Source organism: Sciurus vulgaris (assembly GCF_902686455.1).
Source record: "Sciurus vulgaris genome assembly, chromosome: 2".
NCBI classification, from domain to species: domain Eukaryota; kingdom Metazoa; phylum Chordata; class Mammalia; order Rodentia; family Sciuridae; genus Sciurus; species Sciurus vulgaris.
In genome coordinates this window covers 173,609,014-173,633,170 of record NC_136462.1, presented here as the reverse complement: position 1 = coordinate 173,633,170, position 24,157 = coordinate 173,609,014, and the positions used below count along the sequence as shown (strand labels likewise).

Genomic DNA, 24,157 nt, shown 5'->3' with positions numbered 1-24,157 from the left:
CAGGGTGCCTCAGCACACCCTCCCCACCTGGCAGTGTGTGCTCACTGCCAAGGCAGCATGGGATGCCTGCCTCCTGACATACAGCCAAGCACAAGGCCATACACAGTGAGGATGGAAGCCAAGGGGGCACCTGCTGCCCCCTGCACCACAATGGATATGGTTAAGTTCTGTGGACACACAGCACAGACACCGGCCACAAGCCATAGCCCCCTATTTCTAGTCTGAGCCATTCCGACAGGTATCAATCACCTCTTCTATTCTTTATCAGCTCACTGCTCTTACAGAGGGGAAGGGAAGTGAACACACTGACTTGGGTTGCTCTTCTTGTGTCTCGGATAGGAAAGAGGGTACCCTCCTAGGACCAAAAGCACTTGCCTAGAGTCCCCCACACCCCCTGATGTGTCACCTGAGGCAACTCCACTCACCTGGCACAACTGTCGGCCAGGCTAGCCCTTGGCATGATGTGGGGATGCAGCCACACGTGGGGCAGACAGTATTGCAGTAAAGACATCTTCATACCCTTTTCAGCTCAGTCAACCATCTCATCTATAGGCAGTGCCCAAATTTACAGAGGGCTTGGCCCACAAATTCACTGGTAAGGACCATTCGCCCCCGAGACCAGTGCCCTGTGCACAGAGCAAGGCTCCTGCACCAGCCACCTAACACTTCTTCATCCACTCTGGGCTTGCAACACAGAGATTCAAATGCTGTGCCCAAAGAACCAATGATGCTGTCACCGCGTTGAAGTGCCTGCCTCAAGTGATCCATCAAAGGCCTGGGCTCAGCTCCTTCCTCAGCAGGTCAATGACAACCCTGTTCCTTTACTCTGCGTTTCCTGAGGTGACCCTCCTTCTTGTCAGGCACAGTAGCCGTAGACTGTCGGAAGGGGCTGGGAATCTGAGAACCCCAAGGGCTTGCAGCTGTAGAGCCTTCAGTGCACGAGGCTTCTCTCCACCAGACCTGCAAGGGAGCAACCATCTGCTCTTCCAAGACACCACCTACACTGCAACTGGAACACCCAGCACTGCCCACTGACCCCCAGTAAGGGCAACTCTCTTGATTCTGGGTCATCAGAATGCAGGCCACGACTCCCACCTACCTTCTCTGCTGTGTTCCTCTCTGCTACTCCCCCTAGAGAAGGCCAAACCCTAACTCAGACTATCTCTGATGGAGCAAGAGACAGAACCTACATGCTTACTCTGAGGACAGTCCAGCCGGAGTGGCTTCCTACCACACCCCAGCAGAGTCCTAGAAAAGTAAGAAGTTGGAGTATAAAGAAGGCAGAAGATGGGGCAAAGAGGAAAAGGCAAGCTTGCAAGAGGAGGGAGGAAAGGATGCTTCCATTCCTCTCTGGGCCAGCTCCACATTCATTTAAGTTGGGCACTAGGGATGTTAAAGAGGACAAGCCAAAGCCCTGGCATCAGGGAGGAGAACACGAGCCAGTGAGGAAAAGAGACATAAAACAAAAAGGGCAGGTTGGAATAGAGCAGCATGAGAAGAATGAACACAAGGTGCATGCGTGGAATCCAGAGAATGGTGGAAGCTTCTGAGGAGTTGGGCACACATCAAAGGAGGGAAGGGCAAGTCAGAACAGAAGATGTGCAGGCGTGTACTGGGTGGATGGGGAGCAAAGACACAGAAGGGTGAGATGGCAGGACACACAGGGATGGCAGAAGGCAGGGCTCAGAGGCACAGCTGAAAACAGAAGAGGCAGAGAGCAAGGGACACACTAGACACCAGTGTTTAAACTATATCTCAGTTTAAACAAGGAGTGGAACTTCAGCCTGGTTGGCCCAAGGAAGAGGTGGAGGGCAGAAAGATGGAATGAGGCCAGGGCAGGGACAGGGTATAAAGTGAGTCAGAATGAGGAGCCCTGGAGGCAAGGAGACCAACTGGGAATCTGGTGGACAGTCCAGGTCTGAACTACAGGAGAAGGTGGGAGGTGTGCTGGAGGCAGAATGTGACATGCCAGCCAACTGGGGAATGGGAGACAGGCTGAGTTTCCAGTCTGCACAACTGGCAGAGGGTAGCATTCTTCATCAAGAGAACAAACATGGAGGGGAACACCGCAGGGGTGGGGTGAGGACCTAGCAACGAGGGCCCTGCCTCAACTCCAGTGGTTCTTCCAAGCAGCCCTGGGCAACTGGCGTGGCTCAGTGCCTTATGGGCCCTCGGCATTCCCTTTTAACACCGCAGTCTCACCTGCATCCAAACGTTGTCTGCAGCAAAGTTGTGATTCCCACACAGAAGAAAATGGTCCCGATGAGCTGGCTGGTTGCCCACTGGTCATACCCCACACACATGGCGTCGGCCAGCAGAAAGGGCACAGCAATGGTGCCGCTGAAGCATGTCAGGTAGTGCTGTGGGTGAGAGGAAAGACAGAGGAAAAGAGGAAACCCTCCCTCATTTGTTCCTGATTTTTTGGTAGCCTTGCTCCTCTAGTATATTTCAAGGGTTCACATGGTGAATCTCTTTCTTATATGCCAAATCACATTTTTTTCTCTTGTTTTCTTATCCTGTTACCCATTTATATTATGACTTACTTTCATGAATCCAGTCAACACAAAGGAAGGACTCAACACAGCTTATATATTTCTTATGAGAGATATTTGCTTCCCCACCCCAAAGCTTTTTTGGCATTGGTTTGCTAAAACCACAGGGCCTTTCTCTGATCTGTTAACTGTGTTAGGGTGAACCATTCTTGTAATAAACCCTGGTTAGTCGGGCTGTACTTTTCTTCGAGGATTTGATCTGCTAGTATTTTATATCTGCATTCCTAAGACAGCTTATTATTTGCTTTTTAAAAAAAAAATTTTTTTTTAACTGTAGATGGACAAATACCTTTATTTTATTATTTATTTTTATGTGGTGCTGAGGATTGAACCCAATGCCTCATACATGTTAGGTAAGCGCTCTACCACTGAGCTCAACCTCAGCCGTATTTGCTTTTTTAATTCTTCTAGGTCAGGGGATTAAAGCTACATAAGCTTCATTGCATAGGGTATTTTCCATCTTTTTCTGTGGTCTGGTATTGTTCAGCAGACACAGAATTTTTCTGTTCCAATTAGGACAGGGTTAAGGACACAGTGGCTGTAGGAACCTGGCTCCAACTCTGGGACCCTTCCCTATTCCCTGTGGCCCTGAACAGTCCCAGCACTCCATTCACTTCCCTGATTGTCTGGTTCTTATTTCTGTTCTGCAAACTCCCTACTTTTCTTCCCCACAGTTTTCCATTTCTGCCCATGTTTGCCAAACGCACTGCCTGAGGCCCACAAAGCCAACAGTACAGGTGTTTCCTCGGGGATGAAACACGCTGTTTGGGGTTACTCACAAGTCTGTGTGCTACAAATTATCAAGAAGAGCAGGATTTTTCACTCCTGTTTGACTACAGGAGACTTCTAGAAAAATTTACAATAAGAAGATTTCAAAAAGCTGCTTTCCTGCACTTGGTTCAGGACACTCAGCCCAAGGTAAAATATTTGCCAAGAGTGCTCAGCTCCTTTGGCTCTGACTCCTCCTTCTCTAGACATCTTTAATGAAGGCTGCCATGAGCTCTGGCACCTGAAGGGAGGGCAGGGCCTGGAAATCTGACCAAAGCACCAGCCAGTGGTCAGCAGCCACAGCCCCACTTACACATAAGCAAACATGTCTAGGCATGGAGACCAACTTTCGCAGCATCTGAGAAACCCTAGGGCAACTGATCATGCAAACTTGAGAAAGGAAGAATGGAAAGTCAGACTTCAGAACAGGTCCAAGCTAAAACAACACAGCACCGGAAGGCCAGGAGTGCTTTGTCCCCTTTCTCCAAAAAACCACTTTAATCCCGTAAGTGGGAAAGGGAGCTAGAGAGAGAAGGGAAAGTATGAAAGTATGAAGTATGAAGAAGGCTTCCTCGTATCACTTTGTCTTGTCCCCAGCCTACCTGCCCCTCCCCTCCCACTGGAAGCCACAGACTAAGTGGCCACTTCCACAGCCATAGCTAAATTTCCCTTCTTTTAAAAGATAAGACTTTCCAGTTATGTCCTGGCCAAAAGGGAACTTTTCAGGATTGCCCATATTTCATGGCAGAGCTCGTTATGACTATGGACTGGGGTTACAGAGAGAGGGATGGGAGACAAAAATCAATTCCTTTGTACTCTTATGCTTTCTTTCTTTTGTTTTACCTTCTTTTCTCCCGTCTGCCTTCTTCTTTCTTTATTTTTTGGTTTCAGGATGGAACCCAGGGGTACTCTACCACTGAGCTAGATCTCCAGTCCTTTTTATTTGGAGTCAGTCTTGCTAAGTTGCAGAGGCTGGTCTTGAACTTGTGATCCTCCTACCTCAGCCTCCCGAGTTGCTGGGATTACAAGCATGTGCCAGGCTTCCTCTGCTATTTTGAAATTGATGTTAAAAATTTCCATTCATCATTAATAAAAAAGTAAATTTATGATAAAATATTCAATAAATAAAAATCAAACTTGAATTTTCCAAAAACTCAGATGGTTGACAATTCAGGCATCTGACAGTGGTTATACATCCTGAAGGAACCATCTTACCTGCAACCCCAGAAATATGCACAGGTACCAGGGAGGAACATCTTCTATGGTGTATATCATGTCTGACCTTTGGGGGTCCAGACTGCCAGTGCTGTCCAGAGTCTCTGCAAGAGAGCTCTGTGGGTGAAGGGAAAGGACATAATTAGCGATTGCCCAGAATAATTCAGCTCGGTCCACTTTGCTGAAAAACAACTAATTCCAAGACTATCTTTCTCTAAATTTTGACCTTGGCTATATTTGAGGCAAGGCTCAAGTACACTCACTCAGTGGGATTGCTGATCCTCAGAATTTGGGATTCTGCATCCCTTGGCATGAACTCATCCCCCCAAGCACCCAGCTTGCTCAGAGTTCTTCTCCAGGTCTATGGATCCTCCTAGTTGGACAGAGATGCTCCCAGGTTGGGACTATAAAGTGACACCCTGAGTGAGACCCTAGTGAAAGATGTTGTAAAATGTCAACTGCTTTCAAACAAAAAGCATTGGTTTTCCCCTCCCATCCAACCCCGTCCCACTGCATCCCTATAAGGAGAGCATCTTTGTACCTAAATATAAAGTCTACACCTTCCTGCCAAAACACTGTTGCTCAGACAACAATACTGAGTGAGTGAAAAGAACTAAATTCAAATGTATATAGACCCTTAGGGTCTGAGTCAAATTTACACCCAGACCTGACTTCAGTCTTCAAGCTCTTAACCACTTCTCTCTGGCATCCTGGGTAAGGCTTTTAAAAATATCTAGATAATGAACCACATAAGGTTCACATCTTAACTACGATTAAGACAATTAAAAACTAGTAATCATGATTCCTCTTGCCATTACAAAGAGAACAGATCCACAGATACATCCCTGCAAAGGAGGGTAGACACAGAGCCCCAGTCCGGGGACAAACCCAGCCCTGCAGCATGGGATCCAGGGCACAGGCAGGGGCAAGGGAGAGTACCTTCTCTGCAATGCCGTTTTCTGTAGTGTAGATTGCCATGAGCTCTGTGTCTTCATTGTCTTGCTCACCACTGGACGTGGCCCCTCCATTGATCACCACCTGAGGAGAAACACTCCATTAAGAGGTTGTCACTAAACTCAAAGTGGATCAAGGACCCAAGAATTAGACCAGAGACTCTGTGCCTGCTAGAAAAAAAGGTAGGTCTGACTCTCCATCATGTTGGCTTAGGAACTGACTAAGAATCATTTATTAAGAATCAATAAATGGGATGACTAAAGAGCTTCTTCACCATAAAGGAGACAATCAAAAACATGATTTTCCCCCTACATATTGGGGGAATATCTCTGCCATCTGCACCACAGATAGAGCATTAATCTCCAGGATATACAGAGAACTCAAAAAACTTAACACCAGTTGGATACAGTGATGCACACCTGTAATCCCAGCAGTTCAAAGTCAGACTCAGTAACTTAGTGATGCCTAAGCACCTCAGCAAGACCCCATCTCTAAATAAAATATTTCAAATGGCTGGGGATGTGGCTCAGTGGTAAAGTGCCCCTGGGTCCAATCCCTGGTACCAAAAAACCTGAAAACTTAACGCCAAAAAAACCAAACTAATCGATAAATGGGCAAAGGAACTGAACATGCACTTCCCAGAAGAAGAAATACACATGGTCAACAAATCTATGAAAAAAAGTTTAACATCTATAGCAATTAGAGAAATACAAATGTGAGATTTCATCTTATTCCAGTCAGAATGGCAATTATCAAGAATACAATTAACAATAAATGTTGGTAAGGATGTGGGGGGAAAAGTACACTCACACATTGCTGGTGGGACTGAAAAACTGGTGCAACCATTCTGGAAAGTAGTATGGAGATTCCTTAGAAAAGTTGGAATGGAACCACCATTTGACCCAGTTGTCCCACTCTTTGGTATATATTCAAAGGACTTAAAAATCAGCATACTTCAGTGAGGCAGCTACATCAATGTTCATAGCAGCTCAATTCACAATAGCTAAAGCTATAGAATCAACCTAGATACCCTTCAACAGATGAATGGATAAAGAAAATGTGATATATTACACAATGGAATATTACTCAGTCAAAAAGAAGAACAAAATTACGGTATTTGCTAGTAAATGGATGGAACTGGAGATTCTCATGCTAAATGAAATAAGCCAGTCTCAAAAAACCTAAAGTGAAATGTTCTTTCTGATATGTGGATGCTAACTCACAGTGGGGGGTGGGATAGAAGTTCATTGGATTTGACAAAGATGAATAAAGGGAAGGAAGTGGGTATGGAATAGGAAAGACAGTGGAATGAATCAGACATAACTTTCCTATGTTCATATGTGAATACATGACCAGCAAAGCTCCACATGATGTTTGACCATAAGAATGGAAAGTTATACTGCATGTATGTATAACATGTCAAAATACCCTCTACTGTCATGTATATCTAAAAAGAACAAATACCAAAGGCTTGGGAGGCTAAGGCAGGAGGATCACAAGTTCAAAGCCAGCCTCAGCAAAAGTGAGGTGCTACCCAACTCAGTGAGACCCGATCTATAAATAAAATACAATAGGGCTGGGGATGTGGCTCAGTGGTAGAGTGTCCCTCAGTTCAATCCCTGGTACCACCACAAAAAAAATAAAAAATAAAGTAAAATAAAATAAAATAAAATAAAAAGAATTATACATACAGCAGAGTGCGAACCACTCTGCTGTAGAGAAAAGTGTCCCCACCCCACACTTTTAAAACAGCCTCTATAAGGCTCATAAGGGTCCAAAGTATGCATTTCCCCCACCATGGCAGAAAAATTTTAATTCTCTTAAATGAAATCCTGATGATTCGGAGCTGCAACAGTGACCAGGGCATGAGTTTTTGATGGAGGTGGTGTCATGTCCCACAGGAGCTCAGTCAGAGGAGACCAGAAATAGAACATCCCAAAGAAATCTCAGGACAGGGAAAGAGGCTCAGAGAGGCTAGTACTGCTGTTCAGATGACCAGGTCATCATCGCTGAGCAGGAGTACCCTAAAGTCACCTCCATGAAGATCCCTCCCAAGAAACCACCTGATAGCTGCCCTGGACAAAGGAATGTCTAGTTAGAGGAACTGGAACCTTGATCTTCCCCTAAAATAAAAGCTAGCAAGCTAGTAAGCTAATTCTCACTGCTATTAAGTAGACTAGCCTGCTGGTGCTTGGGGCACTAGGGGATGGGTGGGAACCCGGTGTTTATGCCAGTTACGATTCCGTTTCCGGTCTCCCCGGTAAGGACCAGAACCCATCCTGGGGTAAATTCAAAGGAGACATCTGACATCCAACAGTAGGTCACAGCCCCTGTCTCTGCTTGCCCTTGGGTTCCACCATCTGGTAGCAGGAATGTTAATATTTTTACTCTTCAGGTAAATGTTTCCATTCCTAGCAATCTTTGCTGAAGAAGCAAAATTGAAAACAAAGGCTTTAACCCAAAGAAAGTAAGCACTAACCAAGTATAACAAGCAACTAGTTATAAACCATTTATTTACACCCAGAATATATAGAAATGACATGTAAAATAAAATTTATTTTGTAACACAAATTTGAGGGGGAATTTAAAAGGTGAACTTGATGTTGACTAGGGTGTAAGGGACAGCAATTGTCCTATGTTCTTGGAGAGAGTCGTTATTGGTGGAATGGTCTCTGTGAAGGGTAATATGGAGAAGGGATTTAAAATAGGTGTTTTCCTGGATCCAGCAACTGTATGCATACAAACTCATTCTTCAGAAATATCCATTCCTTGGGCTTGTGTGTTTGAAGCTAACCACTGCATCACTGTTTGAATTACTGAATACTTGGGAACAATCTATCTATCAAAAAGATTTTGGGCTGGGGGATTTGCTCAGCACTATAGCACCTGTCTAGCACATCCGAGGCCCTAGGTTCCATACTCAGTACCACCAAAAAGAGAGAGAGAGAGAGAGACAGATACGGTTAAATTACAGTGTACCCAGTTAGAGAATAATATTTAGCTATAAAGCAGATATGCTAAAAAAGAATGAACACCAACACTGTGGAAAAGATGATAATATGATAATATTGTCATAAAATAAGCATAAGATTATCACAATTGTGCTTTAAAAAAAAAGTTTTAATAACCTGCCTACCAGTTCAAACACTTTAGGTAAAGGATCCAGAAAAATCACAAACCAGTAGGAAGGATGCCCCTGGCAGACACCTTTCACTTCTTCCTCTGAAGCCTTCTTAGGTGTCTGGGTCTTTTACAATCAGTATGTATCCATACATTATTTGCACATTACTTTTTTAAACAATAATAAAAAAGACATACTCCGAAATATTAGCATGGTTGTTTTTTAATCAGTAGTTGTGAATTTTTTACCTTCTTTTCCCCTTTATTTATTTTGGTAATTTTCTGTAATGAGTACAATTTATTTCTACAAGGGAAAAGAAATTAAAAAGACTAAATGTCTAAGCAGCACAGCTTAGATTGAGGAGGTCCTGAGAAAGTTCCAATCTATTTAACTTCTAGTCAAAGAAATCACAGCAGTGAAAAAAATTAAATGATTCTTTCAAGGTCATAAAGATTATAACCCACGTCTGAGACTGGTTTTAAAGTATTCCAGAGATCTCACGTTCCTACGGGGCAGAATTTTCTTAATGTCTTAAGTAAAGATCTGGGGGTTTCAAGATGGCGGCCTAGAGGGTGGCTGCATTTCATGTTGCACCAGGACTCAGGATTCAAAAGAGGAGATATTGAGACGCTTGGGACCAACTCAAAGCAGCCGGGTGACTCTCACCCCCTGGGGAGGCATCCCGGATGGGACGGTGGTCCCGGAACGCAGGAAACTTTGTGAAGTAGAACTGCCGGCGAGACGCCCCTCCCCCCGCTGGAGCAGTGAACTCGGACAGCTGGGAGCGCCGTAAAGGAGGCCGCTCAGCACAGCGTTGGGACTCGGAACCACCACTGGGGCTCAGGTGGCTGCCCAGGGGAGGAGTGGCGAGGAGAGCTGTGTGGACTCAGGACACCGGGGCCTGCCCTGAGGAGGAGGAGGAGGAACGTGGCCACTTGGATTTGGAGTGACTGCACCAGAGCTGCAGGCGGTTACCAGAGGAGAAGCCATGGGGCGAGCTGTTTAGACTCAGAACGACGCTTCTGAACCCCGGGGCCTGCCCTGAGGACGAGGAGGAGGAAGAGGAGCGCGGCCGCTTGGATTCGGGTGACTACACCAGAGCTACAGGCGGTTGCCAGAGAAGGGGCTGCGTGGCGAGCTGTTTGGACTCAGACCACTTCTGAACCCCGGGGCCTGCCCGGAGGAGTAGGAGGAGGAGGAGGAGGAGCGCGGCGGGTCCTTTGGACTCGCAGTGACTGCATTAGCGCTCCAGGCGGCTGCTCAGAGGAGAAGGCGAGTGGTGAGTTGTTTGGACTTAAAGTGACAGCTCCTGAACACAGGGGGGCTGCCTGGAGGAGAAGCGTGGTGGGACGCTTGGTCTTGAGTGGCCGCACCAGAGCTCTGGGCGGTTGCCCAGAGGACCCGTGCTGCGGGTCACGTGGATTCAGAGCCACTCAGAGGGACTGCTCCTGAACACCCAGGGGGTTATCTGGAGAAGGAGGAGGAACGGGGAGGGTCATTTCAACTCGGAGTGATTGATTGCCCCGGGCTACGGGTGGTTGGTGGGAGGAGGAGGCACGCAGTGAGTTTCTTGGACTCCTAGTGACTGCACCGGAATACTGGGCGGCTGTCTGGAGGAAGAGGCCTGTGGCGGGTCTCTGGGACTCAGAGCGATTGTTCGGGGCCACAGGTGGCTGCTCAGAGGAGGGACCACACAGCCAGGCGATTAGGTGCAGAGCAGGGTCCCAGGATCTAGGAGGCTTCTGGGTGGAAGAGCCGCACAGAGACAGGCTTAGGGCGGAGCGAAGGTTCCAGGCCTGTGGGCAAATTCTCTGAGGAGGGGCAGCCTAAGGAGAGTCATCTGCAAAGGGTGAGGCTCCCAGGCCCAGGAGGTAGGGCCGGGCCCCTGGGAACTTTGCAGAGGAAGGCAGCCCAGCCCAGGCGGTAGCTGTAAATTGACGGGAACCTCTAGGAGGGAACTGACCAGCGAGACCTCCCCACCGGGTGAGTCTTCCCTGCTGGGTGAGGTTTCCCCACAAGGACGGTAAAACCAAAGACTCAGGCTCAAACAGGCCTTGCCTCAGCCCGCAGCCTAGGTCCCCTTTGGATGACCATTGGTTAACAAGTGGAGGCACCTCTGCCCACTAGCAGGGATTATACCCCACCTGAAGGCCACCACTCCTAGAGAGGCAGCTTCCTTGTGGAGCACCGCATTATCAACTTCCTCCAAGACTTCAGCCTACTGAAGGCTAAGGGGGGATATATATAGAAATCTTCAGGGACATTGTAAGTCAATAGAGGAAATCTGCAATATCTCAGCGGTCCACTGATACCTGAACAATATGAGAAAACAAGGAAAGAAAATGCTGCAAACAAATCTAGATGTTACATCAATAAAACCCAATGACAGCATGGCAGAAGAAATGACAGAAAAGGAGTTCAGAATGTACATAATTAAAATGATCAGAGAAGCAAACGACGAGATGAAAGAGCAAATGCAAGCATTGAATGATCGCACCAATCGACAGTTAAAAGAGCAAATACAGGAAGCAAAAGATCATTTCAATAAAGAGTTAGAGATATTGAAAAAAAACCAAACAGAAATCCTTGACATGAAGGAAACAATAAACCAAATTAAGAACTCCATAGAAAGCATATCCAACAGGATAGAACACCTGGAAGACAGAACCTCAGACATTGAAGACAAAATATTTAACCTTGAAAACAAAGTTGAAGAAACAGAGAAGATGGTAAGAAATCATGAACAGAATCTAAAGAACTATGGAATATCATAAAAAGGCCAAATTTAAGAATTATTGGGATTGAGGAAGGCCTAGAGAAACAAGCCAAAGGAATGAACAATTTATTCAATGAAATAATATCAGAAAATTTCCCAAATCTGAAGAATGAAATGGAAAATCAAGTTCAAGAGGCTTATAGGACTCCAAATACACAAAATTACAACAGACCCACACCAAGGCACATTATAATGAAAATACCTAACATACAAAATAAAGACAGAATTTTAAAGGCTGTGAGAGAAAAGAACCAAATTACATTCAGGGGGAAACCAATACGCATATCAGCAGATTTTTCAATCCAGACCCTAAAAGCTAGAAGGGCCTGGAACAACATTTTTCAAGCCCTGAAAGAAAATGGATGCCAATCAAGAATCTTATACCCAGCAAAACTTACCTTCAAATTTGACGATGAAATAAAATCCTTCCATGATAAACAAAAGCTAAAAGAATTTACAAAAAGAAAGCCAGCATTACAGAACATTCTCAACAAAATATTCCATGAGGAAGAGATGAAAAACAAAGAAGCAAATCAGCAAAGGGAGGAATTATCCTAAAGGAATTGTCAAATAAAGGAGGAAACAAGTTGTGTCAAACAAATAAATAAACAAAATTTTAAAAATGAACCAAATGAACCAAATGACCGGGAAACCAAATCATTTCTCTATAATAACCCTGAATGTTAAGTAAAGATCTACTTTTAAAACGATTTCTAAATCATGTTATAACTTGTATATAAGCCAACTAGGTTTGTGGCATTAGTTTTCCTTATAAAACTAGCTGCTTGGCAGGATACACGCTCCCACCTAAGGTCCAATCCTCACAGGAAACTAACTTGCAGCGGGGACCACACTCCACATCACATCACAGCGCACTCAACACGCTGAGAAGCCATAGGGGTGCACATGCAGGTGAGCTCTCCTAAAACAAAGGCACTTAGCTAATAAATCAGAGAAACCCAGGTCTGGTTTGAGTGTTGTGTGAGCTGAGACTACCCTTCCCCTGAATTCATCCTGGGTTGCTGCAGAAACAACTGCTCCCTGAGTATGGGGTGCCTTTGTGGGTGATGGGAATGTTCTGGAACTAGCTGAGGTAGTGGTTGCACAACACTGACTGTGTTGAATGTCCCTGAACCGTTCACCTTCACCTGGTTAATTTTATGTTATGCAAACCTCACCTCAATAAATTTCTTTTACATTTATATGGCACCGAGGAAGACAGATTTTGGCAAGAGTAAGTACTTGTTACTGCTCTGAATCCTTCTGCTCACACATATGAATTAAGTACTATAAAATGCAGACACTGCCAGGTTCAATGATACACCCCTGTAATCCCAGTGACTTGGGAGGCTGAGGCAGGAGGATCCAAGTTCTAGGTCAGCTTCAGCGACTAGCAAGACCCAGTCTTCGGGGGGGAAAAAAGCAAAACAGGACTTGGGGTATAGCTCAGTGGTAAAGCACTCCTGGATCCAATCCCCAGTGCCAAATAAATAAATAAGATGTAGATGCTCTCCATCCTAAATAAAGCCTTGCATACTCATTCAACAAATCCTGGTGTCCCAGGCAATAAGGAAGAAGACAACAGGAAGAGAGGCAGGCAGACTCTTCAGGACAAGGAGAGTGGCCTGGGTTGAGGCCTTAATGGTGGCCAAGGCAAAGTTCAAGAGAGAGAGGACATGGACTGATGGAGGGTGGGGATGCCTGGATGGGAGCTATAGCTCCTGCAGCTCTGTGGGTGAGTGAGCAGACACCGTAACAGTACAACGGACAACACCCCAGCCCTGGCCCATATGTGGGGGCAGAGGGTGGCTGGGCAGACAGCAGTATAGGTTCCAAAGAGACTGGTGTAAGGAGCAAAGAAATCACCCCAGAAAGAAAGTTTTCTTTCCCAGGAGAGTCCAGAAAGTTTACTTAACTGTAAATATTACTGACCTAAATAACCTGTGGTTTCTAAAGCAGAGCCCTCAACTTTTGTTTATGTTCAAGGAGCTGCCTAAATTTTAGTTCTTAAAGGCAAGGACTTCTATTCAAAATATGAATCTATTTCACTAATATTGTTTCCTTTGGTTGATGAAATCCACTTATTCCAAGGATGTACTTTTTTCAAAAGCACATGAAATTTAATTTTAAAAATCAAAATGTTGGGGCTGGGAGTACTGTAGCTCAATGGTAAGATGCCCTGGGCTGGATCCCCAGCACTGGGGGGAATAAAATCAAATATTAAATAAGTTCTTTGAGAAAGGCATTGGGTTGGTTTCTTTCTTTTATGGGAAAAGGATGAAAAATGTTGCTGATAATATCTAAGTTTCACATTTGTGAACCTCTAAATGTTATTTTAACCAGGAAATAAAACATGCCTTAGAAAGCTTTCTAAACTAATGAAGTCTGGTTTTACTTTGTGCTATTAGCAGCAACACAGATAACAGAGGAGAAACTTGGCACCTCTCCTCTCAGGAAATTGATCAAGTTTTTATAAAAATATTAGTAGATGATTTATTTATAACCCTTTTGGGAACAAGATGTTCTTTTTTTCCCTCCAAAACTGTTTGAAACCAAACTTGTGGCTTTAAATTTTGTCTCCCAAACCACTACTATACAGTCACTGCTCTGAAAGCAGGTTTATTTCAATTTGTTGCTTGATTTTGTCTTCTCCAACACAGTGCTATTTTGATTCTGGGTGGGGAGGTCGGGGTGAGTCTACGGCTCAAGCAATGGGTCTTCTTTTGCTCAAGTGCTTTATTTCTATTAAGCTAAGCCAATGGTGGGTTTGCTCTGAAGCAGTTCTCGTGAGATGCAAGAGGTGCTCCTGTGGGCAGAGGGCAGAGGCACTGGAAGCCCCACGTCTCTGATCAAAGGATTCGGAACTCAATTTTCCACCTGTTCAGGATCCTCAATAATCCACCCACCACAGTAACAGGTCTGGAAGCTATACGTGAACCACTTTATACTAAGCCAATCACTTTCAGAGTAGTAATAAGTTTCCCCAAATTAACAGCTTTGATTTCTTTTAATAGAAAGATAACACACACACAACTCTTAACCCCCCCCCTTCCCAGTTGATACACACAAAGACAATTTCCTCTGGTATTCATATCTATCCTAAATTAAAATGTGTTTTGAATAAAAACTAAAAATATGAAGATTTAGTATTTCTTCAGTCTGTACTCCAAGCCCCTTTTTAACGAATGTAAACAATCTTTCACTTGCCTTCAATATTATGGAAATTCCAAAACTCAGTCATGGAGGGCTTTCCTAGCATGCACAAAGCCCTGGGTTTGATCCCAACACTGCAAAACACACACACACACACACACACACACACACACACACACACACAAACAAGCAAACAAAAACCAAACCAACAAAAATAACTCAAAGTGAGCACAATGCAACACATGCCAAACCTCCAGAGGCTGTCGGTCTTAGATAAGGACACCCTGAAAGCTGCAGTTCATAGCTCTAACATACCACTCACTGCCCTGCCATGGGTTGATGCACCAACACCCCAAATCTTGCTTTCACTGCCTCTTCTAACAAGATGGCCCCAATGTGACACCCCCAGTGGCCACACGTAAGGAAACCTATCTGGAGCAACCAACACTGCAGCCAAAAGCATACAGATCCCAGAAGTTTAGCCCCTTGTACCTGCACTGCCCAGCTCCCAACTTCTCCAGAGGACTCCTTGAGGTGCAGAAGCCAGAGCATCCTCGGAGCTCCAGCTGTGCCCCCTCCTAGCCTCCAGCACCACTTACCCTTTGAAAAAGAGCCAGAAGGTGCTCACTTCCTAAATCCTAGCCCTTAGCACTGAATAGGGTGGTGTGCCTGTCACTGTCCCACAATGAAAACACCACGTCGTTTGTTTTCCTGCTCCCACACGAAGCCCAAAATGGATGGCGTTGGGGTGGCTAGCGTCTGCCTGGTACATATTCAAGACAGGCACTGGGCTGGGCACTTGATCAACATCTCCCTCAGGTAAGGCTTATAAGCAGTTAACTAGAGATATCTGCTGTGGTTTGAATATGATCTGCTCCCTCTAAAACTCATGTTGAAATTTAATTCCCATTATGAAATATTAAAGGCCCCACCTGGTCCTACCTCTTAAGAAGTGATTAGAGCCCAGCCCTTATGAATGAATAACCCATTCAAGTGATAAACAGATTAATGCATTATCTTAAGAGTGGGTTTACTACAAAAGCCAGTCTTGCTAGGCTTCTGGCACTCCCAGTACCAGTCATGTGACGCTCTGCCCCACTTTCAGATTCTGTAGGTAAAAAGGCTATCACCAGACATAGCCCTGTGAAACTCAGATCAGTCCATGAGCCAAAATCTAGTTCTTTATGGCTTACCCAGTCTGCAGCATTGCATTATTAACAAAAGAAAACAGACTAAGACTATGTCCCTGTGCACCAGATCCTCAACTGATTCCAGAACAGATACTAAGGGCACCTAAGAGGTGACAGGAGCATGTCGTGGATACCAAGCTGAATTCTCTGATAAACCAATAAGAAAGGTCAACATTCCAATAGGAAAACAACCATGGAAATGTAAATGGCCCATCTTTTCAAATGTTCAACCTCATTCATAAGATGCAAGTTAAAACCATGATAAGAAGCTTTTTTCCACCTATTAAACTGGCTGAGACCACACATTCTGCTGCCAAGCATGTGGGAAACAGGCATTCATAGACCGCTGATGAAATTAGCTTAACAGAAGGCAATTGGTGTCACCCCTCCACTTTCCAGAGTATACCCCCTCTGACCAACAATCCCACTCTTGGAAATTTATCCTTCAATTACATAGGAGTGAAACAACTCACATGCAAGGTTATTCACTGCAGTGCTATTTGTAATAGCAAAATATCAGAAACAATCTAGCTGTCTATCAACAGGAATTAAATAAATGATGGTATATTCGTACTATGGATTGCTCTGCAGTTATAAAAAAGAATCCAAACAGAGCCCCTTTAAAGTCAACTTCCTGATAACTGCTTTCCTACAGCAGGAACTAACAACATACTAACCATATGCTATCAGGGACACACACAACATCGACACATATCATTAGGTAAAAAGAGCAAGAGCAGTCAGGTGCGGTGGCGGACATCTGTAATCTCAGGTACCCGGGAGGCTAAAGCAAGAGGATCTCAAGTTTGGGGCTACCCTCACCAATTTAGTGAGCGTCAGTCTCAAAAAATAAAGGGCTGGGGATGGAACTCAGTCATACACAATCCCTGGGTTCACTCTCAAAACTGAAAGAAAAAAAAAAAAAAGCAGAGTAATAAGATACAGGTATGTGGCCAGGATCAGTGACGCACACCTGTAATCCCAGTGACTCAGGAGGCTGAAGCAGGAGGACTGCAAGTTCAAAGCCAGTCTCAAAAAAAGTGAGGTGCTAAGCAACTCAATGATACCCTGTCTCTAAATAAAATACAAAATATGGCTGGGAATGTGATTCAGTGGTTGAGTGCCTCTGAGTTCAATCCCTGGCACTCCCCGCCCCCCCCCCAAAAAAAGACACAGGTATGTTGATGCACACTAACATCTCTCGTTTTAAAACTACCAAAACTCTATTCAAATTTAAAGTCAGCTGCAACGTAAGAATCTATATGAAACCTCAAAACCAGAACAGAAAAAATTTTAAGAACATTGATAACAAAGAATGAAGGGATAAGGACTAATAGAATCTCTAACCATGCATAAAATCCTTCATTTGCATCTCAGTTTTTTGATGTTCTTATTTCAAAGCACATATTGGTATATTCCTTTTCAAAAATTATTTCTCTAATGGAAAAGGCTGATGATCATCTTGTTTCTTCTATTTTGACCTCTTAAGAGCATTGTCTTCCCTAAACCATAGCTACTACACAGTAGACTCAAATTCTTTTCTTACAGAAAGAGGAGAATTACACCAGTTCTTTGGGCTGAATCCAGGAAATGGTCTCCTTTCACACTCAGACCCTTCTCAGAATCACATTGTCAATCCCAAAATTTATTATTCTTACAAAAAGAGAATACTCTCTATGACATCTATTATTACTACCCAACTGAGACTTTCAACTTTAAAATATAACCTTCTACTTAGGAATGCACCAGAAGGAACCCCAGGGCACCTGGTCAAAGTCACAAGACCGAGTTCTGGGCTTCCCTGTTTGGTTTTCAGAATACTACTGATATTTAAAAAAAAAAAAAAAAAAAAAAACAAATGTTGGCTGAAAACCTTTCTGCCAGCTTTTAATTGCTCAAAATGAAATATTTAGTCAGGCGTGGTGGTACATGTCAGTAATCCCACCTACTCAGGAGATTGAAGCAGGGGGATCGCTAGTTTGAGGCCAGCCTCAGCAACTCAGTGAGAATTTGTCTCAAAACAAAAAATAAAATGGCTGAGGATGTCACTCCTCTGGGTTCAAACCCCAGTACAAAAAAAAAAAAAAAGGAAAACATTCGAATCTGCCATCACATAATCTAGAGTTTAGAGGAATCAAAGCTTCTATTAAATGGCATCTTCATTCACCCCGAGCCATGTCTGCCAAGGTGGACTGTCTTAAAAGAGAAAGGAAGGGAAGAAAGAACACAGAAGGGGACAAGGAAAGCAGCCCTGGAGTCTAGCCTGGGGATCTGCCTCGGCCCACTGCTCCATCCTGGCACAGTGGGCTCCAGGCACACCATCTGCAACCCTCACTCCTGCCTGCTCAGGAGAATCTTGCCCCTTCTTTTTAAAGTGGTCACACTCCAGGCACCGCTGCTCCTCCCCACACTCTCTCCAGGGGTAGGGTGTTCCTCATGAACTTTTATTTGTTAAAACTACAAAGGGCAGAGGGAGGGGATATACCTTTGCTTCCTCATCAATTCCATAACTATCCAATTCAGAAATGTTCTTCCTAATGCTTCACTGCATTTTCCAAATTTGTAATCACATAAGTCTTATCATAGAAGAATTTTCAAAAAGTTTTTCCTGAAAGGCAGAAAAAGGTTTTCAGCTATTTCTTATCTTAAGTTGGGTTGCAGTTCAGGTGGTCATATACTGTCATCTTCTAAATCAGCACTCTTGTGAGTAAGGTCAAATTGCATCAATAAATACACAGGAACGTCAGGTATGAACCACGAATGCCAAGTAGAGTCGGACACATGGCCCCCAATTCCTGTGCTTGCCATTAAACAGCCTTTTCACTCTCATCCCCCCTCTTCCTAACAGGTAAATTAGGAAACTGTTCCATGCTAGAAGATGCAAGGTAAACAGTGCTCACATGTGACACCAGCCACATGACGACTGGCTGCCTGTGACCTGGATTCCCAGGTCTGGTTGACAGAAGGCAACAAGAGGGAAAGGACTGTTCAGATGCAGAGGAATCAATACTTTCTGACTAAATGAATATCACAAAATAGCAGTCTTTAACTCCACAGTCTACCAGTGCATTATTTCCCCACAACAACATCACAACAAAAAAGCCCTCTGTGCACTGTTTCTCACTTCGCTGATGAGCATCACCAACACGTCCAGGTGCCTGATTCCTCCCCTGCAAGCCATTCCTGACTTCTGGTTGTACGTCACCACCCACATCCAACCCAACACCAATTCTGGTCAGATGTACCTCATCTGTTCCTCATTTGCCTGACTCTTTCCTCCTCAGTACCCCAAGGACCCTAATTCTCAAAGTTCTTTGACCCCACCACGCCTATCAAATCCTGGACTTCAGTGCCTTTCACTGTCCCGAGTCACACATCACCCTGGTTTCCCTCCTTATCTGACTCAGGGTCCACGTCACTACAATTGCTCTTGCACATGCTCACGCCTCCACTGCCCTCTTTGGTAAAGCAGACTGCCACCCCCAACACACACTGAGCTAAATCCAACAGCCAACGCTAATCCTGCTCCAGATACATGCTTACAAGCTTTCTTCACTGGCTTCCAAGAGAGAGCTTTCCTGGTTCCTCTGCAACCCTACTAGCCTTACTTCCCAGCCTGACCCCTCCTCTAGTCCTTTCTCAATCTCCAGATCTCTCTCTTCTTTGGCAACATATATCACTGGTGCTGCTGTCCAGTTCCCTGGCTTTCAAAACCATCTCCACACTGCTACCTCCCAGCCACTTTTTCCTTGAGCACCATAATCTCAAATCTTGTTGTCTCACCTTGAAAGTGATGTTCCCACAGGCAATACTGCATTCCTAACTTGTCCCTCCTTCGACCCAGTCTTCCCACAGTGTTCTTCATCTCAGTACTTGACCAACCCACCCTTTCAGATGCTTGGGGAAATGGCTGGAAGTTACCCTTACCTCCTCCTTTTGTTCCCATCCTTGTCTGACCCAGCAGCCAGTTCTCCAGGGCTGGCCACTTCTAACCTCTATGTGGCTTGTACCCTGGCTAGAGCATCAGCTCCCATCTGTGGAGTCAGCTCCTGCCTGTTCTCTTGCTTCTGCTCTGCAGCCTGTTTCCACTCAGCAACTGGAGGAATCCTTTAAAGCCAGGCAGAGCAGGTTATTCTCTGCCCAAATCAAAACGCTCCAACAGCTTTTCACAACCCAGAAAAAGCCAAAACCTTGATCTAGACTCTGAGGCCTAATAACCTCCAGCTTGCATGAACTATTATTTCTTCATAAGCATTCTTTTGATAGGCTTGTTTTAGTGATTTCCTTCTTTCATTTCACCTTCTACTTTTTCACAGGCTTTCAAGGAGCTCAATTAAAACCCTCCTTAGCACCCCTGGTTCTAAGTCATCCGGTGGCTTGTGAGGCAACCCTTCCCACTCCCCTTGGCATTTCTGAGTTCCATGATTTGAATTCTTTTACTCCTCTTTGTAGTTCAATTTAGCATTACTTTTAAAACTATTTTCATCCCCCTTTTAATGCCTCTTTTTATAATCTTGATAAAAAATTCTATAACATCCTCAATTAAACTTAATTAAACATCTAGTGCTAAATCAACATTATATTTATATCCAACCCTGGGTTACCACATTCCCAGCTCCCTTGTACTTGCAAAGATTCCTGGTCATGGTGGCCCTGGACATTAATGCTTTGAGGAATGTGCCTTCCCAACCACACCCTTACAAATATAACAGTGATGGAGAGGAAACCCCAAAATAGGCAAGCTTTAAAAAAAAAAAAAAAAAAAAGATTGGTAAATGGGGCTAATGCTGGAACCTGCTGGGCTTGGACCCAGAAGCCCTCAGGCTCTGCCAGGGTACAGAACTCCCTCTCCCAGGCACACCTACTCAAGTGGAACCTAAACCAGTTCAATGCCCAACACCAGAACCTGGCAGGGATTCACACTTCTTCACATCACGTTAGCTCTCCCAGGGGAAGAGAACAAAGTCTCCACTGTAAGACCTGATCATGGACTTACACAGGACAGCAGGAAAGTGCCTTTGAACTTTCCTATAGTTTTCTATAGGATCACAGAGAGAGAAGAAAATACCAAAAAGCTCCAGAGGAAAAAAAAAAAAAATTAGAGAGACTGTAAAATAAGTATGTTAGTAACCAGGTCTGGCAGCAATCTTTTACTGGGGAGGCAAAGGTAGGAAGATCACAAGTTCAAAGTCAGCTTGGGCAACTTAGAGAGACCCTGTCTCAAAACAAAATTAAAAAAATAAAAAGGGCTGAGAATATATAGCTCAGTGGTAGAGAGCTTGCCTAGCATATTTGAGGCCCTGGTCAACCCCTAGGTACTATTTAAAAAAAAAAAAAAAAGGTATATTACTGCTCTCAATGTTTTAAATGAAAAAACATTTAAAAACAAATACATATAAGGGCTAGGGGCAAAGCTCAAGGGCAGAGTGTGCACCTAGTACACATGAGGCCCTGGGTTCAATTCCCAGCACTACAAAAACAAACCTGCAAAACCAAAAAAAAAACCAAATACATACAGAAAAGAAAAAAGAATTTAAAAAGCCACACATATGTACAAGAAATTAAGAACTAAAGGTAAGCAGAAATGAACCAAGTTGAAATTGTAATCATTACAATAAAAATTCCACCCGACACATGATTTCACACAAATAGATAAAGTAGAAGATACTAGAGTGTTAATCCAGAAGGCAGCCCTGAGAAGGGCACCAGGAAGCAGTGGAAGAGAAACAGTGTACAGTTAAAAGTTCATTCAAAAGCTGAGAGCAAAATACAACAATTTTTCAGAGGCAAAGACTAAGGATCACCATCTACAGACCACTGTTTTAAAAGAACAGTGAACTAAGTGGGAATCAGAAGGGTGCAAAAGACAACAGGGAAAGAGAACTGCTAACATTCGCTGGTGAGTTCACATGTAAAATATTACCGGTTCTATGCTAAAATAAATTAGCCTAACCTAAAATCCTAGACTATAATTGCAAGGCAAGTGGGAGGTGAAGTCATGGTTCAGTTCTTGTCTCTGAAGTAAAGAAGTGTGGGAGTAAATAATCTGCTGGTCTCTAAAGCAAAAAAAGGCCAGGAGAGAACTGCAGGAGACTCCTTTTCACTCTTCAAAGTTGATCTAATTTGAACGTGAACACCAGACTATGAGTAAGCTATAGACTCTCTCCCTAGAAAATGTTTCAACCTTAAACCTCCAACATGATAGAAAATCTAGTTTCATAATTTTCACTTTATAGGCAAAAAGAAAAGTGATGCCACTTGTAAAATTCAGTGGATATTTCTTTAAGAGCTAAGGTAAAAGCCAAAATGTGAATAAGCAGTCAACCACAATACTTAAGAGATCAGCACCTTACCTTTTTTACTGAGCACCACCCACCACAGAAGGCAAATTCCAGAACCAAGTTTTAAGTAATTCTAGAATTAAGGAAACCTAAGTATTCTTGCCATTAACCATATTTCCGATCTTAAGAGAAAAAACACCATAAAGCAAGTCCTCTGCAAAGAGCTTTTTCCCTTTCATAACCAATACTTTTTAAGTAACTTTATATATGTCAAATCATAATCTGTCATCTGGGGAAAAATATTAGTACTGAATATAATGAACGGATGTGATCAGCCTTATCTGACCAACACCACTTCTTCAGATAAAACTACTTCTACCCTGGATGCTGCTGCCATAACAAGAAGCATGGGCACTGGGTTTCAAATGATATGCCACTCGCCCCCCCACCTTATAATACAAGTAGAGGTTAGATTACATGTTATTTCATAACAGCACATTCTTGGAGAAAAAAGTTAAGCCTTCAACTTCCTGCAGTAAGCACAGGACCAGTTTTAAAATGTTATTAGCAATGCATGCTTCCTCCCTGGAGTTCATCCCAGCAGGGGACTCCAGGCTGAGAGCAAGACCTCAATTCAAAAACAATGCCTTTGCACTTGTATTTCAAGGCCTCAACCTTCATTGAAAACACAAATATTAAAGCCTGTTTTATACTGACTCCACCAAGAACTACTTTAGAGTGATCTAAAGAATGAAGACAGAGAGCAAGCACTATTACCGGAAGAGTAAAGAAAGTGGGGTGCTTCGCATCATCTTCATATTTGCCTTCTGTGGAACTCCCAGCCTCCATTGATTTGGATGTGGTGTTCTTGCCAATACCCATCATCAAGAGAAGCTGAGTAAGTCTGCCTGGCTGGTGGCGTGACTGGAGTGAAGGCTCACTCAAGCCAGGAGCTCAGGATCAGTCAGCTCTTCCTGCGACTGCAGCACCCAATTCTCAGATGGATATGAAACTCATGAGCACCATCTCTTAGCACCTGCAAGACAGATTACAGCCAAATCACTTCAAAGCACACACAAAACCCAGGACCCAGGATCATCTAGTTCCCTGCACAGAAAAAATGGTATTAGTTAGATGTAAACACCCAATAATATACTTTTCAAGTATCCATTCTCTTTATTTACAGTCACCCTCTGCTTCTGAACTGCCCCCTGGAGAGGGGGACCACTAAGCTAGATTATCAAAAATATCACAACACCAGGGAGAAAAAAAGTTGTTATTTCTCTGACATGCATTAGAATATATCTCACAACACTGCTTTACTTAATAGAACATTATGCAATAGAAATGTTCTGTATCTACCCTGTCCAGTCACATCGGCCACCTGTGGTTCTTATGTGCACTGGAAATGAAGCTAGTGCAAATGAGGAATTGAATTTTAATTAATTAAATTTATATAACCACTTTGCCTAGCGGCTACCACACTGAACAATGTTGCTACAGGCAATTTACCATGACTGAATGGATGTCAAAATAATTCTAAATTATTAGTGTCCCACTAATAACAATTTAGTGGGGCACATGTAGCAAATGTGCCCCACTAAAGGCAGAAGCAGGCATTCAAAGCATTAAGAAAAGGAAATAAAACCAACCTAGGATTAAATGGTCACAGAGAATTCCAGGAAGGTAGCAAGGTGAGTTTTAAAATAGGCAGAATACCACAAATAAGTAAAAAAATTTGGTATCAGTGAAATGACAACATGAACCTAAAAGAGAAATTCAAACCCTCCCTCTTGCTCCCCAAAAGAAAGGTGAAGTGGCAAGAGACAAGAAGGGGTAGGAGGGTGGGAGAGAGGGATCAACACTACCAGGCCCAGAATGGATCTGACAGGCCCAGAGAATCTGAAAGACTCTGGCATTTATTAAAGAAATAACACAATACTTCAAACTAAGAAAAAAATCTAAGAACAAGTCTATGCAGCCAAGTCTCAGTGAAGCAGCAGAAAATAAAACCTCAATTTTAAACCATGAAGTATGATCTGAAAAATAAAAGTGACCCACCCTAGATTAACCAGCATTTGGAGAACTCAGCTTTGAAAATGAGAGGGCACAAGGGATCCCTATGTGGGTTGGCACACATAAATAAA

The 24,157-nt window shown here is 43.8% G+C and overlaps 1 protein-coding gene across 10 annotated transcripts in view; it reads right to left on the bottom strand.

Moving 5' to 3' along the window:
- SLC23A2 (solute carrier family 23 member 2) overlaps window positions 1-24,157 on the bottom strand; it is a gene marked incomplete at its 3' end in the record, with an annotated part of 112,164 nt that overhangs the window by 37,304 nt on the left and 50,703 nt on the right. For all 10 annotated transcript variants that reach the window (XR_013762151.1, XM_079129101.1, XM_079129094.1 and 7 more), the window contains 4 exons: window positions 22,788-23,046; window positions 5,475-5,573; window positions 4,536-4,652; window positions 2,203-2,360 (listed from right to left, as the gene is read on the bottom strand). Coding sequence is in view for 9 of the 10 variants with exons in the window: in XM_079129101.1 (XP_078985227.1) it covers window positions 2,203-2,360; window positions 4,536-4,652; window positions 5,475-5,573; window positions 22,788-22,895 (482 nt within the window). The remainder of the gene's footprint in view (window positions 1-2,202; window positions 2,361-4,535; window positions 4,653-5,474; window positions 5,574-22,787; window positions 23,047-24,157) is intronic.